Source organism: Melanaphis sacchari, unplaced genomic scaffold (assembly GCF_002803265.2).
Source record: "Melanaphis sacchari strain LSU unplaced genomic scaffold, SCAv2.0 Contig49_pilon_pilon, whole genome shotgun sequence".
NCBI classification, from domain to species: Eukaryota; Metazoa; Arthropoda; class Insecta; order Hemiptera; family Aphididae; genus Melanaphis; species Melanaphis sacchari.
Genome location: NW_020271334.1, coordinates 1602949 through 1629593, shown reverse-complemented (window position 1 = coordinate 1629593; position 26645 = coordinate 1602949). Strand labels below are relative to the sequence as shown.

The following is a 26645-nucleotide window of genomic DNA, read 5'->3' as shown; positions in this document are numbered from 1 at the left end:
ACTGTACGTCGCCAGCTTCAAATAGTCGTTTTAACACGGCGTATATAGCGTATATACTTTCTCTCACACGCACACACATATTTATAAATGTACCTTCCAGCGTGCGTGATGTTATAAAGTTTTTTTGTATATATATATAGTTTTTTCTAATAGAAAACTCATTCATGAGGAAGACACTTTAGATTTAATCGAATCTGACCGGATCGTTTATCCTATACAACAATAATAATAATAATAATAATAATAACGGTAGCTCGTCGAATTCTAATCATCGATAAGTATCAGCTCGTCTGATGGTGTGCTGCAGCCCGCAGGCAACGTTTATTATATACATCGCAACGGGGTCGAAAACCGAACGCGTTTGATGTTAACTAATAATGACGTACCCCAATTTTCGTCGTCATACGTACTATATATTATAATATAAGGTTAACGTTATTGTGTCATACTGTCATAGCGTCAAGTTTGTTTATTATAAACCAATCGCTTTTGTATTATCGAGGAGGACTGCGTGCATAATAATATTGCGTTTATAAATAAAATGTAGAGGTATTCGGTATATTTTCGTTTCACGTGAAATATAATAATTATCGTACGCAACGTGAAAATATAAATAAATAAATAAATAAATAAATAAAAAAATAAAATCCCAGAGGAGAAATTAAAAATGTCGTTGTAATCATTTTGACTTTTACGCCGATATACTTGTACAGTTATACGTAGTTAATTTGATTTGTTAAAACAAAGAGAAAGAATAATTGCAATTAATTCCAAAAAGATTAATTTGAATTTTAGACGTCCAAAAGTCAGTTCGGTCGTGTAATTGTTTAAGTACTCTAAAGTAACTGGTAACGGGATTATCATATATCCAACTCAAAAATCGAATTACTATGCATCAGCTCCTTCTGATTCGATTATATGCAATATTTGTATAGGAGTAATGGTTCGATATTATTTTATTACCCACACTAGTATACTACGTCAAAGTCGTTGTCGGTAATAAAAAAATAAAATAAAATTTTGCGTGTAGCTATAAATATATAGTGTGATTTTACAATAGACATCCGCCAAATATTTTCATATTAACCGAAATAAAATACAATCACATGACTCCTGTATAAAACAGGGTACGATTAATGCATAATACCTATATACTTATATTAATATTTGATAAACGTTTAGTTATTAATTATTATCGGCACTTGTCTATATAGTCACGAAATTAAATCGCGAGTATTTATGTATTACTTACGTAAGCCACGATGCAGGTTTTATTACATTTGATATCCAGGAAGTGGAAATAATAATTCTCAGCCACGAAATCCGTATCAAAGGATAGAGGACCCTTCCCGTAGAGGGTGCTTTTATTAGCCGGAAAGATGTAATCATAAAGTCAAATTCTTGTTAAAGGGCAAAAAAAAACATCCCTTCGTCCTTAACTCCGGATTCGCAGCTACGGTATGTGTGCGACGTGCGCGCGCGCGTGTGTGTGTATGTATATGTGTGCACTGTGCATGTATCATCATATACACCGCGGGCGCATGCATATTATTATTACCATCTCGCTGTCACCCGTCATCCGTCACCGTGATACATGGTGCGCGGAGAAATCGAATTCCACGCGCGCATTATAACGGAACCGGAAAGAACTTAATTTAATAATGAACTCTTTGTGCACAGCCACGACGACGGCCACCGAAGAAAAGAAGCTTAAAGAAATTGCTTTTTGGAACATTTTTTTTCCCGCCAATTCTTACTTTTACCACTAGGGCGTGAGGCGAATCGCGAATTTTTTTTTTTTCCCCAGAACCAATATTCCCGTCACGTATTCATCAGTGATCCGATTTTTTCTCTCCACTATCCCACGCCCAGAAATTGACACTGCAACCGCCTCTGCCGACGACGACGACCTTTTGTCATTAAAACCTTGCGCGTGCCCATTTGCATACTTCTAGAATTATTTAATATATACATACATGATATAGATATAGAAAAGTCGGGTTATTCTATGCTTCGGGCATTTTTATATGTTTCGGTTAAGGTTTATTATTACACTCCACTCATTTTCCGCCCACCATCCAATTAATCCACTATCATTCCAACAACGATAAAAAATAAAATAAAATAAAAACAATACCATGGCGTAGATCGTATTTGGCTAAATCAAATTACCAACTGTAGCGTAGTAAAAAAATTAGTTTATTTATTTATCTGGTAGTATTCCATTCTATTGTAGTAAAACAAAATATCGTAAAAATAATTTAGTATACTGCTCTGTGATTCAATATTTTTAGTTCATTTGATATATTGATGTGTTACAGAACTAACCTTTGCTTCATAGTATTTAAAGTAAAAAAAAAAAAATACGTATGTTTACTGTTTAAAAGTTTAAACCTAAAAATTAGATACTGATCTGCTGTACGAGTATATCAGGCATTGAGTGGATTAGTGTAATGGATGTATTCAATTTTTAATCAATGATATCGGTATATATTATATCATCTTCAACGAAACACGATTGTCAGTTGAGGTCTGTCAGTCTTTATCACTAAGTATATTTCATGACATGCTTTTTGATATTGTTATTAAAGTAATTAATCTAACCGTTGTAATAATATTATATAATATTTATAGCATATGCTCGTATTATTGTTATTATAACTATCAAGTCAATATTGCCATATAAGTAAAACGACGTAAATAGTTTCGGTACATAAAATAAACAATAACTTAAATTTAATTGCAATATTTTTAAAATTTCCTTACGGATAGTAAAATATATAGCATACGTTAATATTTCAAGTATCTATAGAAATATTCATTTTAAGTATTTCTAAACGGCTAAATCGTGTAGTGATGATCTGAAAATTGACCAAAACTTATTTTTATTTAGCAAAGTTTCCCTTTAAAGTAGACCGTTTTACTGAATTTACTAATACTCTGACTCTCTCCCAACGTATTGTTTTAAAACAAACACCGTGACGGATTTCTACCATATACAGTTGTTACCTGGCACTAACTTTAAAACATTGTTTCTTTTATAAAGTATAATGAAAGATTATTACCTAACAGAGAAATATGAGGGGATTTTCCACAGGCGTAAAAAATTGGGCAATTCGCATAAAAAATCACTATTAAAACTATTTAAAAAGTTATTTTTGCAGCTATCCGCTTTCCTATAGTCATTGCTCAGTCATTTGTACATATTCTTATTTGTATCACAGTTGCAGAGTTCTTGCATTGAAAGTCACCCAATAGGTATCACAAATCTTATGAAGTGAAAAATCTTGTTTAAACTGTATATTATACTAAATTAGAAATACAATGAAAAACACGAAATGTTCGTACAGAACACATAACAGTAATGCGCCACAATGTAATATAAGGGTAACAACAATTGTTGTAAGCAAATTGTCACCAATTTAGATTAATATCTCTTTAATAAATAAACAAAATGAAAACAACAAAGAAATAAAAAAAAAAGAATGAATTACCCATGAAATATAACAATCCTGTATTGTGAATAAAAAATAAAATTTGCGTTGTCAAGTAATTTATATTATTTAGGGATATTATTCGTAGATACATTTTAATATCAGTTTTATATTTATACGAAATAAGATTACCTATTACTGTTATTGCCATTAGTAGTGTATCAGAACCGGACGACATTTTCCGATTAATATAATAAAATAATATGTTTTATTCCTAGTTTTTAAGAACATGTATAAATTTATAATTTCTTTATAGTTATACATACATAGTAAATATTTAATTTTATTAATAATTTATATTTTATTATTATATTTAAAAAAAATAAATATTAAATATTTTAATTTTATTATCATTCAATTTACTTTTTAAATATAATGACATATTATAAAAATAACAACTTCTTATACATAATTATAATAAACGGATATTTTTTGACAATATGTAAAATGCTACCTATGTTGGATGCGAAAAAATTCCTATAAATGCAAATTCGAGTTTTCAAAAACCATACTGTAATAAAATATCATTTTCTTTGGGGAACGTGAACTATGTAAATACATACATACATATAAATATATATATATATATATAAATAAAAATAAATATATAAATTCTAAGCAAATTAATCTGTTAGATTTACATAACCTTGAAACATAAGGTTTTTTTATTACAAATTTCGTGTAAATATAAATTGATCAAAATCATGTAAGTACATTAAAATTGGTAAATAATAAATCGCTAAACAAAACGACAAACCGTTCGTTATTATAATAGCTTGGCTACATAATATAATGATTGTTTTCCTTCTGAAGAATACAATACATATAGGTATATATGAAATAGTGTTAAAATTCAATTTATTTTCTAAAACTTAATATCGATAAAATAATAATAAAAAAAAAAAAATATGTAACTTAAAAACTAATACAATAGGTAACCAAAAACCAATATTTTTCTATAAAAAGTAATATGTCATCATATTTATTTGATTTTGATCCGTATTCTTTATACTTCAGTTACGTTTGAGTACTTTTCAATTGTACTTTTCTGGTTAACGTTGTTTACACTCGAGTATTCCGTTTTATTGTACATTACGTTACGAACCTTCTACAATAATTCTTTGCGTTTGTTTATCCGTCTTTATCAACTTCACTGATAGGATATTACTTTTAATCTGATATCGTTCGGTTGTTTCACAAGAATTCACTATTCACTTGTATACCAGATCAACTGTCGTACGAAGCCTCAACTAATGCTATTTTCACAAATAATACATAATTCCAAACCCGATACCGTGTCATTGAATAATGACAATTTAAGAAGCACCAAATATTATAGTTTGTTTTTCGATTTACAAATGTAAAATAATAATATTCGACAGAATGAAGTACAATACTACTTTTATACTTTTATGTGATTACAAATATTATGTTATATATTTTTGTAGCACTATTAAACTACGTATATATTTTCGTTCTAGCGACACTATAACACCCATATTATGGTTGGTACTTGGCAGTCGGGCACCAGTTGACATTTAATTCCCACTCGCGTAGAAATGTATAAGCGAGATATAATATTTTTAATTTAAACAATATAATATTTTGATATATTTTGACATATTTTGTTTGTATTTGTTTTAGTTGTAATGCCCGGAATTTGGCCTCCCGAAGAAGCGGAGGAGCCGATTTTCTTTCCAAATGACAATAGCGTCAAGTCAAACAACGGAGGTAACGAATTACAAAGAGACGAAGTTAAATCGGCCGACCATAAAGAAGAGAGAAACACACCTGTTGGAGGTATTTCAATTTTATTTTAATATTAATGAAAATTCTAAAATTTTACCAAAAACTTTAGCTCACTTTTTCCGTGAGGAACAATACTATAACTATATAAACAACATCAGACATAGAAATATGACTGTATTATTAATACAAGAGCCAAAACTTCATTTCGTGACATCACAATATTGTTGTAGTTTTTTTTTACCAAACACAGAATAGTATGATAAATTTTCTATTTCATTATATCATACATAATACAATTTTCTATCACATTTTGTATTACGGTATTGAGAATAACAACGCATATTACTGTGATACAAATTGATCTCATTTCTATATATTATAGTGCTTAATAATCCATTACCTATTGGATAAGAATAAAGCGTATTAGCGAGAATATAATGTATAATATATTAATATGCTAGAAAAATGGCCGGAGTCACCCGTACTTGTGTGCTCCTGTATATGTGTGTGCGTGTGCGTAAATGTTTAGAAGTCGCCATTAATTGAATTGAATTATTCAGGACATTAAGTATATAATATACCATGGCAGTGGACCGGGAAACTGCACATTTGGAACAGACAATGGTCATCGGATTAATGATCTGGTCTGTAGACAGGATATTTATATATATATATATATATATATAATATAATATGCACTATGAGCACGCGAGTAATCACACTACTGTGCATGTATGTGTGTACATAGTACGCGGGTCTAAATGGCTTTCAATGAGCCGAAACAAGTCGACTAATGAAGTCGCATTTTTATTTTGTCCGAAACATTATGTACAGTGCACATAATGTTTATTACAGTAACAGTATATAATTCTTCGTAGGAGAGAGACGTATTACCTATTGTTTTATATAAATGGGATTTAGCGGATTTGACAGTAGCTTCCCAAAGGCCGCCAAAGTGTGGAGAGCGCGGTGGTATAAAATGCACCACGCACCAAGTGTATTCAAAGTGCTTTGTAGTTTTTCCTGGCGAACTTCCGATAAAAATAATTTTTTTAACTCTTGTAGCTAACGATTCACGCTGACAAAATTGGTGACGTTATCAGAATAAATATCTGTGCATATGCCGCGACGGTCGAATAAACGATTGAGGGCATTCAAAAATGCTTCAGTAGTCAAATTACTTTGCTTTGCATAACACAGAGTTATATATTCTCCCTTATGAAAGTTACATCTACAATGAAGGGGCAGTAACCAAACCTATTGAAATAACAGATGAAATTCGATTTATAAACAATGGGCTAGCATTTCTTTTCTTTGAAATGAAATATGAACTAAATGGGATTCAAATTCAGAAACTGGCTAACCCTAGTATAACTACTTCAATATTAAAAGGATATTGCTTGTATAATCAGATATTGTTTCACACTATAACGCTGCTTGTGACGATGCTATTAAAAATTTTAACTAAGATTTTATCGAGAGCAGTATGTATAATGGATGTATTAATCTCAAAGATTTGTTTGGCGAATACTATAAATGTATTTTAATAAACTGCAATCAACAACTGATATTAAATAGGGTGTCGTTAGATATAAATGCGGTTAATTAGTATAAAAATAAGTTGTTGTAGATGCATTTAAACTAAAATATGTTAAAATAAATACCACTAAAATATCGTAGAGAATGCCTATAATTAGGTTAGTGATAAAGAAAAAAAATACAATTATTGGAAGTAGTAAACCAACAGAAACCTCTAAAATGTGCATTTAGATCGTGAGAGTTGTGTAAATACCCATTTCTACCTTAAAACACATCACATTTGTAAGTAAAAACATCTAACTGATTAGGAAAACCTCGATATTCTATAATCGGATTTCAGACTGATATGAAAAACAGTATTTGTAAAGCAGTTTCATGTTTTTCTCATTGTAAAATCAAAAACTTGAAAGTTTATTTAAATTCTAAAATATTACCCTACGAAGATTTTCAAAGCGACTTTAATAAGAACAAGATGGCTACATTATACCACGCATATACCGAGTTCCAGAAATCCTACTATGGTCGTGATAATGTTACTTCTCTATTGACTCGATCAGATTTCAAAAAACTATCGCCGATAATAGTTGTTGATATGGCTATATGAGCATACAGGACGGTAATGTAAAAACGTCAACTGTTGATCCAAGGAATGGGATTGAGACCGAAGAAGTGTTTCAGCCTCCACTTCGGCATATTGCTTAATATTACATGACCAAATTATAACTTATAATCCATTTAATGACGAAGTAAGAACAATGTAAATATTTATTGTAAAACTTAATATTATTTCAATGAATAAAAAATAATTTTTATATAGGTATATCATATCTTTATTTCATATAAGTTATTAATACAATTGTACTTCGAAGAGTGAATACCACACGATATGACGAATGGGATAGGGAGGGGGGCACATCCGAGCACGTAAATGAAGACATTGATGGGAGGGGAGGGGCCGGGCCGAGCATAGGTGATAGCATAGAGATAAGCTAGCCAGGGTAGCCGAATTTACCAGTTATACGGGAGATCCAGAACATACTAAAACATACTACTGACGTGGATCGGCGGTGCTTGTTGGGTTCACCGGCAACTCACTGGATGGTGTGACAGACTTGTTTTATTAAGATAGATCGTGTTGTTATTTCCATAAATAATAACATTACCTGTCCCATTGGAAATTTTCGTCATGTTATAATGTTCTTTGTTTTTCAAAGTATTTTGTCTTATAGGACTTATAGCATGATATGGTTTGGAAATTTTGGAGACCCCTTTAGTAAGAGTTAACAACATTTTGTATAATTTGTATTCACGGTTTCTATATTTGGTAATCCTTGTTTTTTTACTTCGTTCATTTTTTCCTTAGTCCCATCAATTTCTTTTAATATTGTTTTATTTTTTTGTATAGTCGTTTTATTCTTGGGTTCGTTAAAAAAAAAAAAAAAAAATTAAAAATTTTAATAATTTTTATACATTCTAAGCTATTAGTACTTACCAATTGCGTAATTGAAAAAATATATATTAACAGCCAAACTAGAAAATAATAACACTAATATGATATTTTTCATGTTCATTTTTTTTTTTTTTTTAATATCTACGGTATAATTGTCTACGGTATAATTATCTTCAATCTAAAAAGAAAATACGTAACAATATTATTTCCAGCAAAAAATTACTAGAAAAACATTATTATATTATATACTTACATCGATTATACAAGAATCCATTATTTCGAGCAAAACAAAATTTCGAAGAACGAATTACACAATGGTTATGTATTTAAATATTTGTTTAGCTTTGAACGTAACCAAGTATGATTGTTGGCTTTTGTTTGTTATTAGCCAGGTTACATAATATATTAAAAAAATATAATAATAATATAAAGCATTAATTATTTATAATTATAACCGATATTCGAGGCGGCCGTGTTGCCTATACGAGACTTACGATTGGCATTCGCAATAATCATCGACTAACGGTTCACATGTAGTGACTATAAGATTGTGTGCCACTCTCTTGTTATCAAAAATATAATATCCGATAATAAAATTCAATTACGTACATGACATATCGCCTTGAAATACCATTTCAAATCGACAGCTGACAATTGATTAATAACATATAAATAATGAGTTCAATGACTCGATGAATAAACATATAAATATTTACATTAGTATATAAAATATGAAAAAATAGAAACAAATAATAATAATATAAATTTAAATCATATGTAATCACAATTTTACGTAGACAATTCCAAAAAAAATAAAATAAAATTTCAGTTAACATGATGATTTATTGTATTGCTCATCTTTGACCTGCTCCATTACCCTCGAATAGCAAGGGGTACAAATTTCGCATCACTTACTTTCATTGACCGTGTCTCGTGCGGACGACAGCTACTCTCACTATTCCATTCGGGTTCGAGTGTGTTTCGATTACTCGACTGACTTTCCAATGTAGCGAAGAAAGATTATCCTCTTGGACTAGTACGATTGTGTCAATAGCGAGGTTCGGACCTTTGGACCGGCACCATTTTTCCCTTGTTTGCAACGTATTCAAGTATTCGTGCTGCCAGCGGTGCCAGAACTGTTGCGACAGTTATGTCACTCTTCGCCATCTCGTCAGCCTATTTAGAGGTGTGGTAGACATATCGCCCTCGAGTAACGCAGTTGGATTGTTAGTGTAAAGAAAGTGACCGGTCGTAAGGACAGAGAGGTTAGTCGGGTCAGAGAACATAGAAGTGATTGGATGTGAATTTAATATAGCCTCAACGCACACTAGCCGTATTATGGCCGAGTGTTTAAGACGAATTAGAATGCACGCAAATTACCTGCTAGGATTCCGATAAATGTATTTAAAATTAAATTGGCAAACGGTTTTTGTCAAACACTAAATTATATTATATTATTATGATAATATTATATGCATAGACGTATAATATATTAATTTTATTATCTCATCAAATTTTTCTGAGTTATTATACACCCACACTTAGCGGCTAACAGTATCATAAATAAATATTATAATATTTGTACAACATACTCCAATACCAGTTCTCTGTAATCCTGCTATAAATTTAATAATATTATTTATTTTTGTGTCTAATGTCTAAACTTAAAAATAGAAGTAAATAATTAGATAAATTATTTTTTGTATTTTTAATAAAATAAATAGGAAAACGATAATTTTTTTTTTTTTTTATGTATTTTATAAATTATTATTAACTTAAGTGCTCTTATACAGAAAACTTTTCCCAAAATTACAACAATATTAATTAGATGACAAACTATATTATTGATTGAGAAAACATAATATGACACATCCTTTAAAAATATAATAGAGAATATTGAAAAGTTCAAGGTGGGAGTTTCAAGTTTTTCTGCACTCTTGTAAGATCAATAAAACAAAAATTTATGAATACACAGTTATATCAATAATCACTGATTTACTCTATAAATACTTTAAAATACTTATACACGTGCTAATTTTTTTATTTTATGTAAATTTAAGTAACTGCTATTTATATTTGCAAAACACTAAGGTACGCACTGCTATATAATATGCTTATTACTCAACCGCTAAAATAAAATATATTCACAATACTGAGTGATTCATTAGATATTCTCATTTCTTTTTTCTTCAATATTGTAGTTTTTGAAATTATATTTTTGAATTTTCAAATATACTTTTAACACCATATTTAAAAATATTTGAAATTTTTCGTCCATCTCGGGAATATTTTTTGCAAATAAATACTTCTCTTTATTAAATAAGAACCAACTTTATTATCTACTCTAAAATATCTTAATAATTTTTCTAAAAACCTTGAAGTATCAAAATCAAAATTTAAAAAAGAAGAGTTATTATTTTAAGAGCAGAAGTATTACCAAAGGACAATCTTTAAGTAAATGGAACAAAAAATCTTAAAAATTTAAAAATATAGTTTTATATAATATAATATTAAACATTAAAAAAATCAAAATTTAAATAAACGATAAAACAGGAGTGTACGTGTTTTTGATAAATCACTGTATAATATAATGTATGCTTTTATATTATTGTATAATATACGTTAAACATATTGTTACGGCTTCTAACGCCGCACAACTTACCTTGTTAAATGTTAAGAATTAATCTAACGCCGAAATAACATCTACGCTGCGAGAGCTGTTTATATTTAAATTAGATGACGAACTTTGAATTTTTCGTGGAAATAAACGCCCTTCTTTGCAACAACAAAAAGAAAAAAAGAAAAAAAAGAAGAAGAAATATATGACATAAACGCGAGTATATAAAATATAGTTGGAATTAATTTTATTGGATTTAGGTACTTTTTAATTAAGCTAGATTAAATAAGTTTAATTGACAAAAAAAAAAAAAAAGCAATAATTGAAAGTTATTAAACTGGATTACGGGGACGGGGTTTATAAATGACTTAATGAACTCACAAACGCAAGCATCGCCGGTTGCAGTACAATATATATATATATATATATACACATACGAATTAAAAACTAATAACAATGATTTCACTATCTCGCGCATAATACGCACAATACGCACATAATACGGTCGACGGACGGAACTTACGGTGGAATTTTTTTTCGCTAGGTAGTATGGTTCTAACGGAATCGAAGCTGTCGTACTCGTCTGCAACGCACTCGCTGCGTCATAATAATAATATTATACCTACAAGACATCGTGCAAACAGTGTAACACACTTATCATCATAGCCAAATTGAAATAACGTACGTGTGCGGAATTCATTAACGGCGGACACAATGATGCCGTTACCGGCGTTAATTATTATTAACATACATAAAATGCACGTCGTACCCGTGCAGTAGGCGTACGCGGCGGCACACAATGCGATGCATTTTGGATTTTGCACCGGTGGAAATGTGCAGGAGATGTGTGTGTGTGTGCGCGTGTACGCTGACTGGCGCCGGTTTCGCTGCTATTTGATTTGCGCCTCGAATTTTCCGCGGGAACAGACTCGAGCCGAGACAAATGCATACTGCCGAGCTGCAAAGCCGAGGCGCTGTCCGTAATTTAAATTTCAGGGTTTACTGAATTGTTATTTCACGGGTACGCGTTACTACAGTATAACGGAACAACTCCTCTGGGTACTCCTCCTCGGGATCGGAGTGTAATGCGTTTTTGAAACGCTATAGTAAAATAGACGAGTTTAAGGTGGACCGTTGCGAGGGCATTATTACTGAGTCGTATACGCGTGTATACTATATATATATATATGATTCGGAAAACCAATTACGGCGACTCTCGCGCGATAAATCGTATTACGAAAATAAAAAAAAATAAATACATATATACATATAGGTACGCTTTTACACTCACGAATTATTGAGTGAATTATTTTCATACTTACGACTCGTATTGTTAATGGAATAATTTAGATTATCGCCGCCGCCGTCGTCGTCGTAAGCCCATCTCGTTGTACTATATTATATTATTATTATAAATGTATAATGCGCGTAACGCCGCAGCGACGTAGTACTATATATATATATATATAGTTGTTGGTTCTCGGACGGGCCCGGTCGGATTGTACGCCATTTATAGTGTCGATATACATTTGTTATCTTTACGAGTTTTTCGCATTCTTTTAATCAATAAATATATGAAAACGTTATACCCCCCCCCCCCCCCATCACCATTCGATATATTTAATGTTTATAGCTTTTAATACTTTTAAAACTTTTATCGGTCGTAATTTTTGCATATTATACTACTTCGTGTCGGTAAATATACGCGTTTTCATGACCCCAATAACGGATATAATAATATTATAATCCCACGCCATATATACTTTATCCACATTAATATATACACGATACATATATATTTACAAGTATGTGTGTATAAGTGCGTAATAATATGTGTATTGTGAATATATATATATATTATATAGGTACGTGGAATAAGAGGTACGGATGAAAACTATCGAACTATCTTTATGTTGAATAACATCTCGGCCACCGCCACTGTGCGTTTTATGATATTTTGTATAACGTGCTAGTGTTTAGTTTAAGTAAACGTACTTTATAATATTATAATCGGTTCACTAAAGTTAATTTCGATTTACCGGATTTAAGCGAATTTAAATTATTTTCGACGATTTAAATACAATTTTTACATACACATATTATGTCGCATAGGTATATGTAAAAAATACTGAAACGATTAATTAGTTATTTTCAGCCACTGCCGACCGATATTTAACACAGATAAATTCAAAACAAACTAATCGTACGATATGCAATTCACAATAGTACTAATACGCGAGAAAGCTATTTTGAAAATTTCAATGAAATCCGTGTTTAATAAACAATAATATAAACCATCTAAATATACGCATTTTTTCGAACTTCGTATTGTGCCCTTTATCCTAACTACATGACATTTTATCAGTTAATCCTGGAAAAAAAAACGAATATAGATTGAAAAAAGCAAAAAGTAATTTTCTAAATTTTATAAACTACTATTCATGAAATAATATTTACCACTCGGAAATCAATCATGATATACATTCATAATACTATTATACATTTATATTTAATTGTTACTAGTACTACACTCGAATTGAAAGTACGCTATAAATGTAAAACCATTTACGGCAATATTTTATTGAACTGCTATGATAAAACCAAATGTTCTTGGAAGTAACAAAGGATTAATCAGATCATTGAAGTCGTCTAGGTATACACATTATTTTGTTGATTTGAACGAAAACATTATCCATGTAAAATGAGAAAGAAAAAACTTAATATACGGGAATATTATTCAAGGAGAGGAATTCTCTAATATTTTATGCACAAGAAAAACATATAAAATATTTATAACGTGTACCAGGCCGCATCTAAACATTATGCAACTAAACGAAAGATAGTATTCGCTATGTTTCCATCTTCCGGTTTCGTCCTAAACAAGCTGGCTATAAAAATGTTAATGAAGACTTACACGGCACCAATTCAAGGCAAATGAAGATATATTATGTTCTACCTGTGTGCATTGCACATACATTTTATTCATAGAAACTCGAGTATATTTTATTTTTGCCTACGTATATCGCATTAAATTTACTTTGCTATATTTACCAAGTAAATGCGACGCATTGTATTATTTTTGTATTCTACATTATATAACATAATATTTTTATTTGCTCCCGTCTACAATACTGACGGAAAATTAATACGATTAACACCCTTCATACTTGTTAAGGTTAAAATATATTTTCATAAGTTCTAAAATAATTAATAAGTCGTTGTAAATAAGTTACAAAAATACAGACGGTTTACATTTAATTTATGTTTTGTATGAACTACAGTATACGGTTAATATGTATACCTACATTATAATATGCACAACTTAAATTTCAAGTTTTATCATGCCGTTATATTATTTATTTTTTGTAAACCGCTTGATCTTTTTTTCTATAAACTCAGACGATGCGAAAATAATAATAATAAACAAACTGAATAATAACCAGCGTTTGAAACTTACGTCTCCATTGTAATCGAAAAATGGCGTTCAATGTTAGTGCACAATATTCACATGAAAACCAAAAGCGCTGATTTTCTTTTTATTACAGAACATCTGAATCATTTATTCAAATGGATCTGCAATAACTTAGCAGATTCATGTGCCAGCACCTTATCCCTTAAGGTGGTTAAAGATGCTAAACCAACCCCATGTGCCCAGTATACCCCCTTTTGCACTTTTATAGGACAGTTCACCTGGTTGACATTTCGGAACGTTATAGCTGTATTTACGGTTTAAAACGACTTTTATTTTAAACGTTTATCTCTATTTCTTTTTTTATATTATAATATATTTCACTTCTCTATACTCTCTTCTATTGCCAAACATACACACATACATATATAATATTGTTTCCTCTCACATATTATACTGTTTATAGTCAAACGTCACCATGCCGTTTTCAGAATATTCTCGTATAATATATTAATATATACATGCGTCTCACATATTATTACGCATGCACACACAAATAGTACAAATTTTCAATCATAGCTAAATAGAATTTTCAATCTGTTTCCAAGTTACAACGTGATATATTACTCGCACGTTTCTCTTATGAAAAAAGTTTTATTTTCATTTTTACATCGATTGCTTAGTTATTATAAATTCAGGTAAATGTTATTTTTAAAACTTTTAGTAAATGTATTCTGTTGAATTATGTTTAAACATAAAATTATATAAATTAGTAGAACTCGATTAATTAAAATTCTGCATAAAAAATAATTTGTCGAATCAGTTTGTAAAATATCGCACTGGTTGTATAATATTTACGGCATAAATACAACTTTGGCGTCATTTTGGCGCGTGACGATAAATATAATACTTCATTAAAATTATAATAATAATATTTTCAAATAAATATTGAACATCGTCAAAACAGTTAAATATGATAAACATAATACTTCATTAAAAGCGTAATAATCAAATTCTTAAGTAAATATTTAAAATCGTATTATTATTTTTTTTTTTTTTGCTATGGTAACATATAATTATAATATTCATCAGTTACTAGGGAAAACCTATATCTGTTGTAAAGTTTAATTTGTCGGGTAACATAATTATATTATGCATCAGTTACTAAGCGCAATCAATATGGGTATCCATAATGTTAAATCAAATCTAATAATTTTATATTTGTTAATATTTGGTTACTAATGCAAATATATCAGTCAGAAAAAAATTTGATTGAATTTTTGCAAAGAATTATTGAATTTGACTCAAAATTATATGTATGAATGTTATAGTCGAATTATAAAATAAATATTTAACTCCATCAAAGTAATTAAATAATATTAATAATATTATGACTGCTTATTTTAAATCAAAATCGAAACTTGAAACTGAAAATTACCAACTATATCCCCGTAAATAATTTTGAATACTTATTTATTTAACATTTCACAGTAAAATACCCAAAACAAGAAAGAAATTAATATAAAAATTAGTGGATGGCTAATGGAGATTTTTAATAACCGGTTAAAAAGATAATTCAACAGTTAGTTTACGGAAGATATATAGAAAATAAAAAGAAGCATTGTTTATAGGTTATTGCATAGCGAATCTAAAACTAATTTCAGCAAGAAGCTTATTAAGAAATTAATAGAATTAGACAACAGTTTTGAAAAGAATTTTCGGTTTATTACAAATCGGCGATCCACAAGACTAGATAAACCCAATACTTGGCTTACTGCAGGTGTGTGATCATAATGTGGGCATGGTAGGTTAGAATGAAAGAAGCACCACATAAAAATATTCAATGGGCACGATCATTCATATTATAGTCCAAGAGGTATGCAGATCTCAAATATTACGGAACCTTACTCTGAAATAGGTCTAACGAACGAACAGTAGATAGTTTTAAAATATGTAATAAACTTAAATTATTGTATTAGGGTGAAACGTTGGTGTTAAATACTTTAATTGAAACACGGAATCTTTATATTATTAATTTTTTTTATTTTAGATAATACTATTTCAGAAAAAAATGATTCTACTTTAAAAAAGTTTATAAGGGTGTTATTTTATTTTTTCAACGTATTCATAAAAATCGAATTAGACGGATGAGCTAAATTTAATAATGTATTGGATCAACCTACTGCGCTATTTGTGTGAATATAATTTTCAACTAAAAAATAAGAACTCCCATTTTGTAATAGGAAATCGTGGGAATGTATTTCGTTCTCCATTCTATTAACACGACCAGTAACTATAATACGTATCGGTTAAATTAAATTTTGCCAAAAAAAAAGCATTTATTATATAATCATTAATTATAATTATTAAAATAGAATATATTTATATAATTTCATATCATTGATTATTAACTTTGAATCGATACCTACTAATATTTAGTCATTATTAAAAATAAAAATTGGGATATAATATAGAATTTATTCTTGACAAAATATTAATTTAATATTCAAAAATTAAAGTTCCACAATTATTATTAAATATGTGCACATTGTCAGTGAATTACAGTTATCTGTACTTACTGATTACTATTAACAATCAAATTCCACTGGTTTTGGACGTAATTGCTTGAATAAATATTCAAATAGCCGCTTCAAATCTCATTCACTCCATAAGGAACATCTTCAAAACTTTTCATAATGCACATCTTGAAACAGTATTTAAATTTTAAATTATTAATATCAAATACTGTCGAGACATATACAGCCGCAGCGATTAACTCGACGGTAAATTTTATTGTATATTATATCGTAAAACGCAATAGTAACCCAACCCTTATTCCGGGAACGTATAGGTAATTCAGTTTAGAACGTATTAAACGAGGCATAGATCCTATGTAGTATTTATAATACGTCGAGAAGTTCGAAAAGTTTTTATTATTGCGATATAACTACGTTCCGAGTAAAGTACCTGTATGAGATATCGATTGTATCTAAATATTTAGATATTTAAATGGAATAGATTTTGTTTTTACTCTAATAATAATATATTTTCATTCTGTGTAGGTATAGGTACCAACTGGGACTACTACAGTGGTTATGCATTATTTATAAAAAATATCCTATACGCAATACTATGTACATACGCGCGGCATATATATTATTATACATTTATATTTGTACTCGCAGCTTATCGTCTCTGCACGGAAAATGTTATATATACAACTCGATAATGCATTGTATGTTACAATCGCTTATTTATCATCGAGACTACACATAAATATAAAGTTACGTTATAACGTCATATAATATTCTGTACGTTCGGCGTACTTAGTTTTTGTAATATTCAAACGCAATTTTTTTTTATTATTTCCTATTTACGTTATTATTTTTTCGTCCAGGTTTGCCTCAACACACGAAAAACCGAGACGACGGTATGGCTGGCAGTGGCGGCAGTGGCGGCCGCCGTCTGATAAGTTTACTAGTTGGCGCGCTATCGGCGGCCACCATACTGGCCGGCGCGTCAGTGGCATTCGTCATGGTTCGCCGACGTCGGCTGATCCAGCAAGTGTCGCGCCAGAGTCGGAGCTCGTCGTTCCAAGACTGCACGGACGACAAACCACATCTGCCACCGGCAATACACCTGACGGTAAGTGCCAAACGTCACATCGCAAACAACCAGGCGATTGATTAAAACAAAAAAAATAAACCCAACCGTTGACCCGATAAAGTTTATCATCGGAAGAGTGTTGACTGATTGTGAAAGGCGGGAGATTTAACCACTGTCTCCCTATCACCATCGACAAATATAAAATATAATATCCTAGGTTATCCTTCCTGGTAAAATTAAAAGAACGCAGATGTAAAAATAACAGGATTCATTTTGTCACCGCGACGTGTTGTAACTACAGTGTCTGAGTGTGTGAGCATGCTGCTGAAACTGTTTGCGGGATATGTCGAACTGGAAATATACACTGTTGTATTGAGTTGTCTTTAAAACGCGTGGATGACCATCTGAAAAAGTCACGATAGTTTTTCACTAGGTTCGTTGCGTGAGAACGTAAACGGGTGCGCTCGAACAATAAATTACATACCCATTAGAAAAAAAAAAAACGAATAAATAAGTAGCTTAGGTATTTGTCGAAATAAATTATTTTGAACGTTTTGGAGCTCGCGACACCGTTCTACCGCTCTAACATTGTAGTGAGGGCGTCGTCGTAGGCGCGTGAAACCGTTTTATGCGTAAACACTGTACAGTGTTGAAACAACCCGTGTTTGTAGTCACACAATCGAGTTTAGGGGATTTTACGCGACCTCGAAATAAATAAATAGAGGGTAATTGTTGTGATTAAATAATTTTTGAACACAGGAACGAATGCAATAAAATATGAAATAAAACCTTTTATTACGCGGATCGACATATTATAATTATTAGTCGGACTGTATACATAATAAAATGGCGTACAGACTATAATATTTTTATAGCGTGTAATGATGGTCGATTGAACGAACTCTTTGTCCGGTTATATACGAAATAAATCGACAACCATGTAACCAATTCGATTCAATCGTGAATATTCAAAACTAATAATATCGAAACATAAAAACAAAATAAAATGATATTCTATTGGGCAGATGAAAAAATTCGAGTGAGCCATGTAAATGTATACGATTTCTTAATTTCCGAAATTCGACATCACAATGTCTACCCACAAGTCCAAAAATTGTATATCCGATATTATTCTCAGTGTTCATATTTTATTCACACAACACCTATGGACTGTTAGTGACCATATCGATAGTGTTATAGAGACGTGATTACACAATATTAATTGCTGCAATAATAATTCGTCGACGACAATCCGAACAGCTGACGTGTACAAATTGTCTGAAAATATTCGCAATACCTACCGACAAGATGTCAATAATAAAGGCTCGGAAAAACAGAGACAATAATATAATAATTGCTCTGCGTGCGGACCACGATACATTGCGGTACGGCGTGGAGGCGGTACTTTTCCGCTTATCCGATGCGATTTTACGATTTTCGTCGAAGTACTATCAACCGGCTTATATTCCAGCTTACGTCCGAGACGTTCTAGCAAACGCTCGAGCAGCTGGCCCCGTCCCAACAATCCAATAATGTATACTCCTCCGGGCCTGACCTGGGCGGACTCGTAACTCGCACGGCAGTCAGCACACCTAAAAGACCCTGTGCACAACGGCGACGGCCGAACGCAGTGGCGTAAAGTAATTAGGGTAGGTACCTGACTGTCGGCGTTTTCCCGGGGGTATCGTCGTAGCACAGAGAGCAGACCCACCACCTTCCGGTGTCAGTGGCGGCGGAGGCGGTGTCCGCGTCGGCTTTGGTTACTCGTTACCTCGCCCACGTATCGAATGGCCCGATCTCATTATACACACGCGGAGTGTGCGCCACTGAGCGCCGGGCCGAAAGTCCCTGCAGGGATATCGCGGGGTGAAATATCGCCGTGGCGTTTTCCTATAAATTATGCGCTGGCGGCCGTTGCGCCAACGGGCGCCAAAAGTCCGCGATGTCGCGTATCCTTATTACGCGTAGGTACAGGTGATTTTGCCGTTGTTCTACACCGGTGCCTTTCGAAGCGTTTCGTGTCATTATATTATGTAGTACGCAACAAACGTGTAGAGCACATATTATAATATTTTGTTACAATCTTGCGGTGAAATATTTCCACATCAAACGTCTAACGCAAACGACACTGCACGACATAACATAAAAAATATACATGTATGTATAATGGTTTTAATTTTATTGGGTTTGTTTTTTACGTGCATAAAGTTTATATTTTTATGATATATTTATATATTATAAATGACAACTGTTCTATAAACGTTAATCGCATTAGAATTGTAGGTATTGTAGGTACATCACAACTTTTTTTTAATTTTATATTTTCTAAATATCGCTCCAAATTTTTGACTGTTACGATATTCGCATAAAAGCTAAATACGTTATTATACACAGTAGTATTTATGCTCATATACTATTTTTTAACAATAATATAGGAAGTAATGTATTTAATGTAAATTTTATTATAAAGACTAGTATGCACTAAGAAAATGTCCTCTAATATCACATTATATCCAATAGACTTACTAAATATTAGATTTGTATAATAACGTGCTGGTATATCATGTACATTATAATAAATAATTATACTCATCCGTTCACGTTAAAAGGCCGAATTATGGTCACGAGCTTGGTTTAATTACAGGGCTCGATAGGAATGATAGACAGACAGCGTCATCCAATGAAAACTGGTTACACCCATTCACAATGAACTTGAGGTTCATTGTGAATGAAGTTACCTATATTTACAGTATTATGTACTTAGACATAATCAAGTACAAACACGTCTGCTTTCTTGATCAATCCTAAATAAAATACACAAACACAAATATTGATTAACATCCAAATAATACTTATTAGTCGTTTTCCATTTGTTTTATGCAAACTTCTAGTCACGTTATCAAACGTCTCGTCGTGTGCCGATATCTAAATTATGCATAGTAAAAAGGCGCGTGTTAGTTAAATCGAATAGTATAAATTATAATTACAAGTGGCCGCGAAATAAAAAGATAGAACATATCTATGATGTATGTATAATAATTATGGCAACCAATCAAATAAAATTAGGAATAAAAAAAAAGTGGTAGGAAAATATAATTTACAAAGATTATCTACTTTGGTAGAAATTTATATTATAAACGCTTTAGTAATTGTGCATGAGCGTACGTGAAATTCGAGCATTTATGGTTTAAAATTAGCTATTTAAATAATATTACTTTGTTATTATTCTTCATAAATATTTTAAATAGAGGCAAATAGTTGTTGCGGCAATGGGCCTGATAGACCTGTAGAAAGTCAAAGAAGAAAAAGAAGAATAATCTAATACTACCTATTACTTTTTAAAATTGTATACCCATTGAACGGCGTAAAGTATAGGCAATTTCGTTACATCGGTTCACGAGCTTATCGGTACCTAAACGATTGTAATATTAGAATATTTATTTATAGTGTAATATATTATATTTTATAGGTAACTAGTTAACGACGATAAATTCGCAAATTTAAAATAACGTGATAACATAGCAAATGTTTAGTTGTACCATAATATTATTAAGGTATCTTAATTATATTATTAAATTCATTTTTTTTTTCTTAAGAAACACAATAGCTAGATTCAAATATTCATAATATTTAAAAAATAATAAAAATAAAAGTCTTTTCAATCAATTTCCTATTTTTTTTTTTTTTTTTTTTTTTTTGATATTATCTACTGAGAAAAAAGAAAGACATTTTTATTTTATCTTCAATAAAAGTTTATTTTTTTATGTACATATTTGGAGAAAAGGGAATGATAAATGTGTTACTACACCGAAAACAAAAACCACACTACAAGACGTAGTCAAGGACCTATAAAATACCCTTTATATTTATTTAACGGGCATAAAGTCCAATATAATATAGTAAAGTAAAGTACTAAAATAACAAGTAAAACATAGTTAATAAACATCAATAACTAATTCAGCAATAAGATTAAGGTAAGTTGTAGTATAAATTAAAAATAAAGTAAATGTAGCTAATAAAATATGTCAGTGTATTCATAGTATTGCAAACACATAATTCTGTCGATAGGGCTATTTTATCCGTAATTCGTTGTATGAATTGGTAATGAAAGGATTTTTCAGGGACAACGCGTGCATTAGGAGCGAACTTTAAAATTTAATTAGATTATATGTCCGTTTATCAGCCTATACAGGAATTTTAAATTAGACTTTCTCCACGAAGGAGACTACAATAAGTCTATGTATAACTATATATGATACATTAAGTTATACGCATCGACGAAGTTCACGAGATGTGGATAAAAATACAATTTGCTGACAATGCTTATTGACAAATATCATTTGTACAACTAACCTATTGGATATAATGATAAACCGAAATAAATGGGAAGTATAATGTATTATTCAGTATTATACGTCAACAATTAATTCTACTATATTTCAAGTTATTTTTATTATTGTATTGTGTACACTAATATAATACTAAACATATATTATAAGGTATTATATCATATTAGGTAGCGTAATAATTAATAAGTAATAAAATAAATGAGTAGACATATTGTTTTTTGCTATATTTTTTTTTTTTTGTTTTGTTTTTATTTTTCACAAATATAATATTCGGATACTCCACATGACTATGTTAATAATTATCCCTCAAAGTGGAAAAGTGGAAAATCAATAATGTATTATTTATGAACTATAAAATATGTCAAATTATTATGCGATTGTTAGCATTTCGTTCACAAAACTTTAAAACTGTATTACATAAATGTCTAAAAGTTATGAACATCATAAACAATTTAAAACAGCTGATGACCTGGATGCACATAATGGGTCATTGTTTTAACATGACATTAACTCTGAGTCTTGAAATCAAACGCATTATTCATGACACGAAATTAATGAAATCCATTATCAACATAGAATTATTCAAATGCGAATAATAAATAATATGCTTTGGTATACTTTGTATTCAGTCAGCCCAATCGTTGATACATTAAACATTTTATGAACAACTTTTAAAACTTCCATATCATGATAAAATGTAGTTTACCAATATTTGTCAATAAAATAATGAAATATAATAATATAAAACGAATATGTTTTCTATAAATTACAGAAATCACAGTAACACAAACACTTACTTTAAACAATATTATTTTTGTTTTTTATTGCTTTTGACAGCCAAACATTGGTATGTATAAATATAAAGTTAAAATCATTAAATACGTGTCATTTATTTATTTAATTTATATCATCAAAAAACTATATATTCGACAACACGATATCAAGATTAGTTCATGTTTACATGCAAATAGAGAATTATTAACAGAATATAAAAATCGATAATACATTTAAAGTACTTAAAAAGCTTCTATTATATAGTTCATATTTATATATTTATTCAAATTAAAAAACGTGTATTTTTTTTAATGAATGTACACAGTATGAAATTATGATGACAAAACAGGTGTGACAGATTATAATATTGTTCATATATATTTTTTACTCTACCTTTATTTTATAATATTAGCTAAAATATTGAGTAAAAAAAAAAAAAAATTATCTAATACATTAGCAAAAAATTAAGCCCATAGGTAAATAAAAAAAATATCCACTTATACCTGAATGTGTATTTTACTTAATAGTTAATGGATATCATCAATAATTATCCTTATGAAAATGTTCAAGTCTATAATAAATAGTTAGTTATGAATATTTGCACGAGTATTAATTATAATATTTAAATATAATACGCCGATAAAACGATACGAATGATCAAAAACCATCTATTATTAAAATAGGATCGAAGTTTGCAAAATGACACAAGTATGGACAACACACAAACGGTTTAATGTTGTCTACGAATGATTTATTGAAAAAAAAACGCTATGGTCTGTGACTTTGAATTATCACTTCTTTTCAGAAATCCATTTATACATCTCAGATAACGATGATATAACCTTTATTAAGAATGGACTTTTTGAGTACACACACGCCTTTAATTTATGCTGGCCAGACTGCTGCGTAGGTACCTATAACTTACATACGATTATTTATGTGCATATTTATAGTGTAGATTGCTTTATACGACTACTTATATGTCACGCTTATCAATAGTTGTGTACTTACGTGGTTAAGATAAATATTATTATTGTATTTTGCGAAGCTAACACAAATGGTTTTGGTACACCTATAAGTAGTAAATGAACAAAAATTATTAATTATTAATTGTATTAAACTATAATACAATAATTTTTAGGTACATTTAAGAATAATGGACCCTTTTATACGCCTCAATATCATAGTCAAATACTTGTTTCTTTGTTATAATCTTATTTATAAAAAATAATTATTTTAAATGTAGTGTTATTTAAAAACTTAATAAATTGTCTAATATGAGTTTATTTAATAATAAAATATAATTGTACGACGTTATATGTTAGTCAAATTCAAGTTAAGCTTTCATAACATATCGAACAATTCTCCTGTACATGAATTGTCCGTGGTAACAACATAAATATGTTAATGTAATTAATTAATGATATCATAAACATAATTATACACGGATTGATTTATCAGGTATGTTCAATACCACTTTTTTCTCTTTAGTAATAAATTTATTTAAATTCTGATTTTTTTATTTTTTAAATAAACATATAGGTATAATATTTAAAGATTATAATTTTTATACATGCATATTTCACGCTATTTAAGAAGTGTCCTTTTGAGATACAAACTTTTTATTTATTAAAATAAATTAACTTTTTTTTTTTACTAAATTATTTATTATTATTTTTTTTTTTAACGTTGATGTATAAAAATCAGATTTGAAACTTTCTTATTACATTTATTAAATGTATTCATGACAGCTACGGCCATTGTAGAAAAAAAATACAGTATTAGGCTGAAATATTAAGATATATAAATTACATTAAATTTTTATATTTTGTGCCTTTATGGTACAATTTGGAGAATTTAAGATATTTGAAAAGATTAATTGTTGCTGTTGGATCTGGACACAATATTACTTGACGGTGAATAGTTTTCTTTACAAATGTCTATTGTCTTCCCGATCTTTCTGGAAATTACGACATTCAATTAAATTTTATATGTTAAGAACTAAGGATAATAATAATTCACGATAATAGGTTTAAATATTTGGTTACTTTGCTATCTTAATATGAAAATTGTAAAATAATTAATTAAAATATTATATTTCGTAAAAATTGTCTGAGAATAATGTATACTAAACTAAAATATAGAAGGTACGTTTATTTTAACACGTTGAGCGCCAAGGGTTTTTCTGCTAAGTTACTTAATTTGGCCACGAGACTCATAATTGGGTCTCAATAAAGTACAACAAAATCATCTTGTGAGACCCACATATGGGTCTCATTATATCATTGTATTTAGAAAGCGATTACCAGATATAGGTCTCATTTATCGGAATTATTTCATTAGATTTGAATTCTACAGTGTTGCCACATCATTTTGGTGTTTGTAGCAACGGGATATCACATTTATTTTATTTTTTATGAATTGTTTGCTTTTCTGTAACATTGATGTTTGTAATGTACTACTTGTTGTATAATATTTCGCGGTAACCGTGTTATTGTATCAATGTTAATGATAAGAAATTGTATTTGTTGTTTAAAATCGTAATCTACGGTTATTTATAGATATTTTGAAAAAAATGTTTAGTTTGAAATAAAGATTCAAATAAATTAAACAATTTCAAATTTAAATTATAAATTTAACTCATAAAAATGAATCCTTATGAAATCAATGAAATGTTGGATTCCGATTTTGATGATTTTGACGATGACGACTCGGATAAAGATCCAGATTATAATACTTGTAAGTACCTACTAATGTTTATTTAAAACAGTATATTAAGATTTTTTTGCATTTTAAACAACTTAATCATTTTTAAAAACTATTGAATAGCTGCATTTGAAGACGATTCAGATCCTGAACAGATTGAAATAGAAGAAAATGGTATTCTCATAAAAATAATGTGTTACATATGCAAATTATTTATTAAAAAATGTTTAAATTTATTTTAGATGATGCACTGTCGGGAATACATTATTTAAATTATGAGAATATTAACAGAATTGAATCTCTTACTGGTATTTATATATTTTGTATAACTGTATATCACAGATTTATATTGGCTTCTTATACATTTCAGATATATCTCATATTAGTGGTTCTGAAATGTCTGTCGATTCCCCACCACCTGCTAATATTTCAAATACTACACCTCATCAGGCTCATCAACAAATTGATCGCCAGTGGAGAGATGATGACCAGAATATTAATAATTATACTTTCAACACAAATAACAATATTGGTTTGAATCCAGATCTAATTGATACTCTTCAAGATGGAACTCCATTAGATTTTTATCAATGTATAGTAAGTAATGATTTAATACATAAAATTGTAATAGAAACAAATAGATATGCTGCTCAACTATTAAGAGATAGAACAATTTCACCACATGCACGTTTAACCAAATGGCATGATACAAATGAATGTGAAATAAAACAATTATTTGGTCTTCTTATATGGACAGGATTAGTTTCACTGCCATCCTATCATCTATATTGGAGTTTATCAAGTATTTATTCTACACAATTTGGTACTATAATGAGCCGTAATAGATTTGAATGTTTAATGAAAACTATACATTTTTCGGACAATACTTGTGCTGACCCTACAAATAGGTTGTATAAATTAGGAACAGTTATCGATGATATAATGATAAATT

General features: G+C 29.9%; 1 protein-coding gene across 2 annotated transcripts in view; it reads left to right on the top strand.

Annotated features, from left to right (window-relative positions):
- Positions 1 to 26645, top strand: part of LOC112598669 (discoidin domain-containing receptor 2-like) — a 258298-nt gene that overhangs the window by 201506 nt on the left and 30147 nt on the right. For both annotated transcript variants that reach the window (XM_025345197.1, XM_025345198.1), the window contains exons 9-10: positions 5139 to 5294; positions 17656 to 17903. In XM_025345197.1, coding sequence (XP_025200982.1) covers positions 5139 to 5294; positions 17656 to 17903 — 404 coding nt within the window. The remainder of the gene's footprint in view (positions 1 to 5138; positions 5295 to 17655; positions 17904 to 26645) is intronic.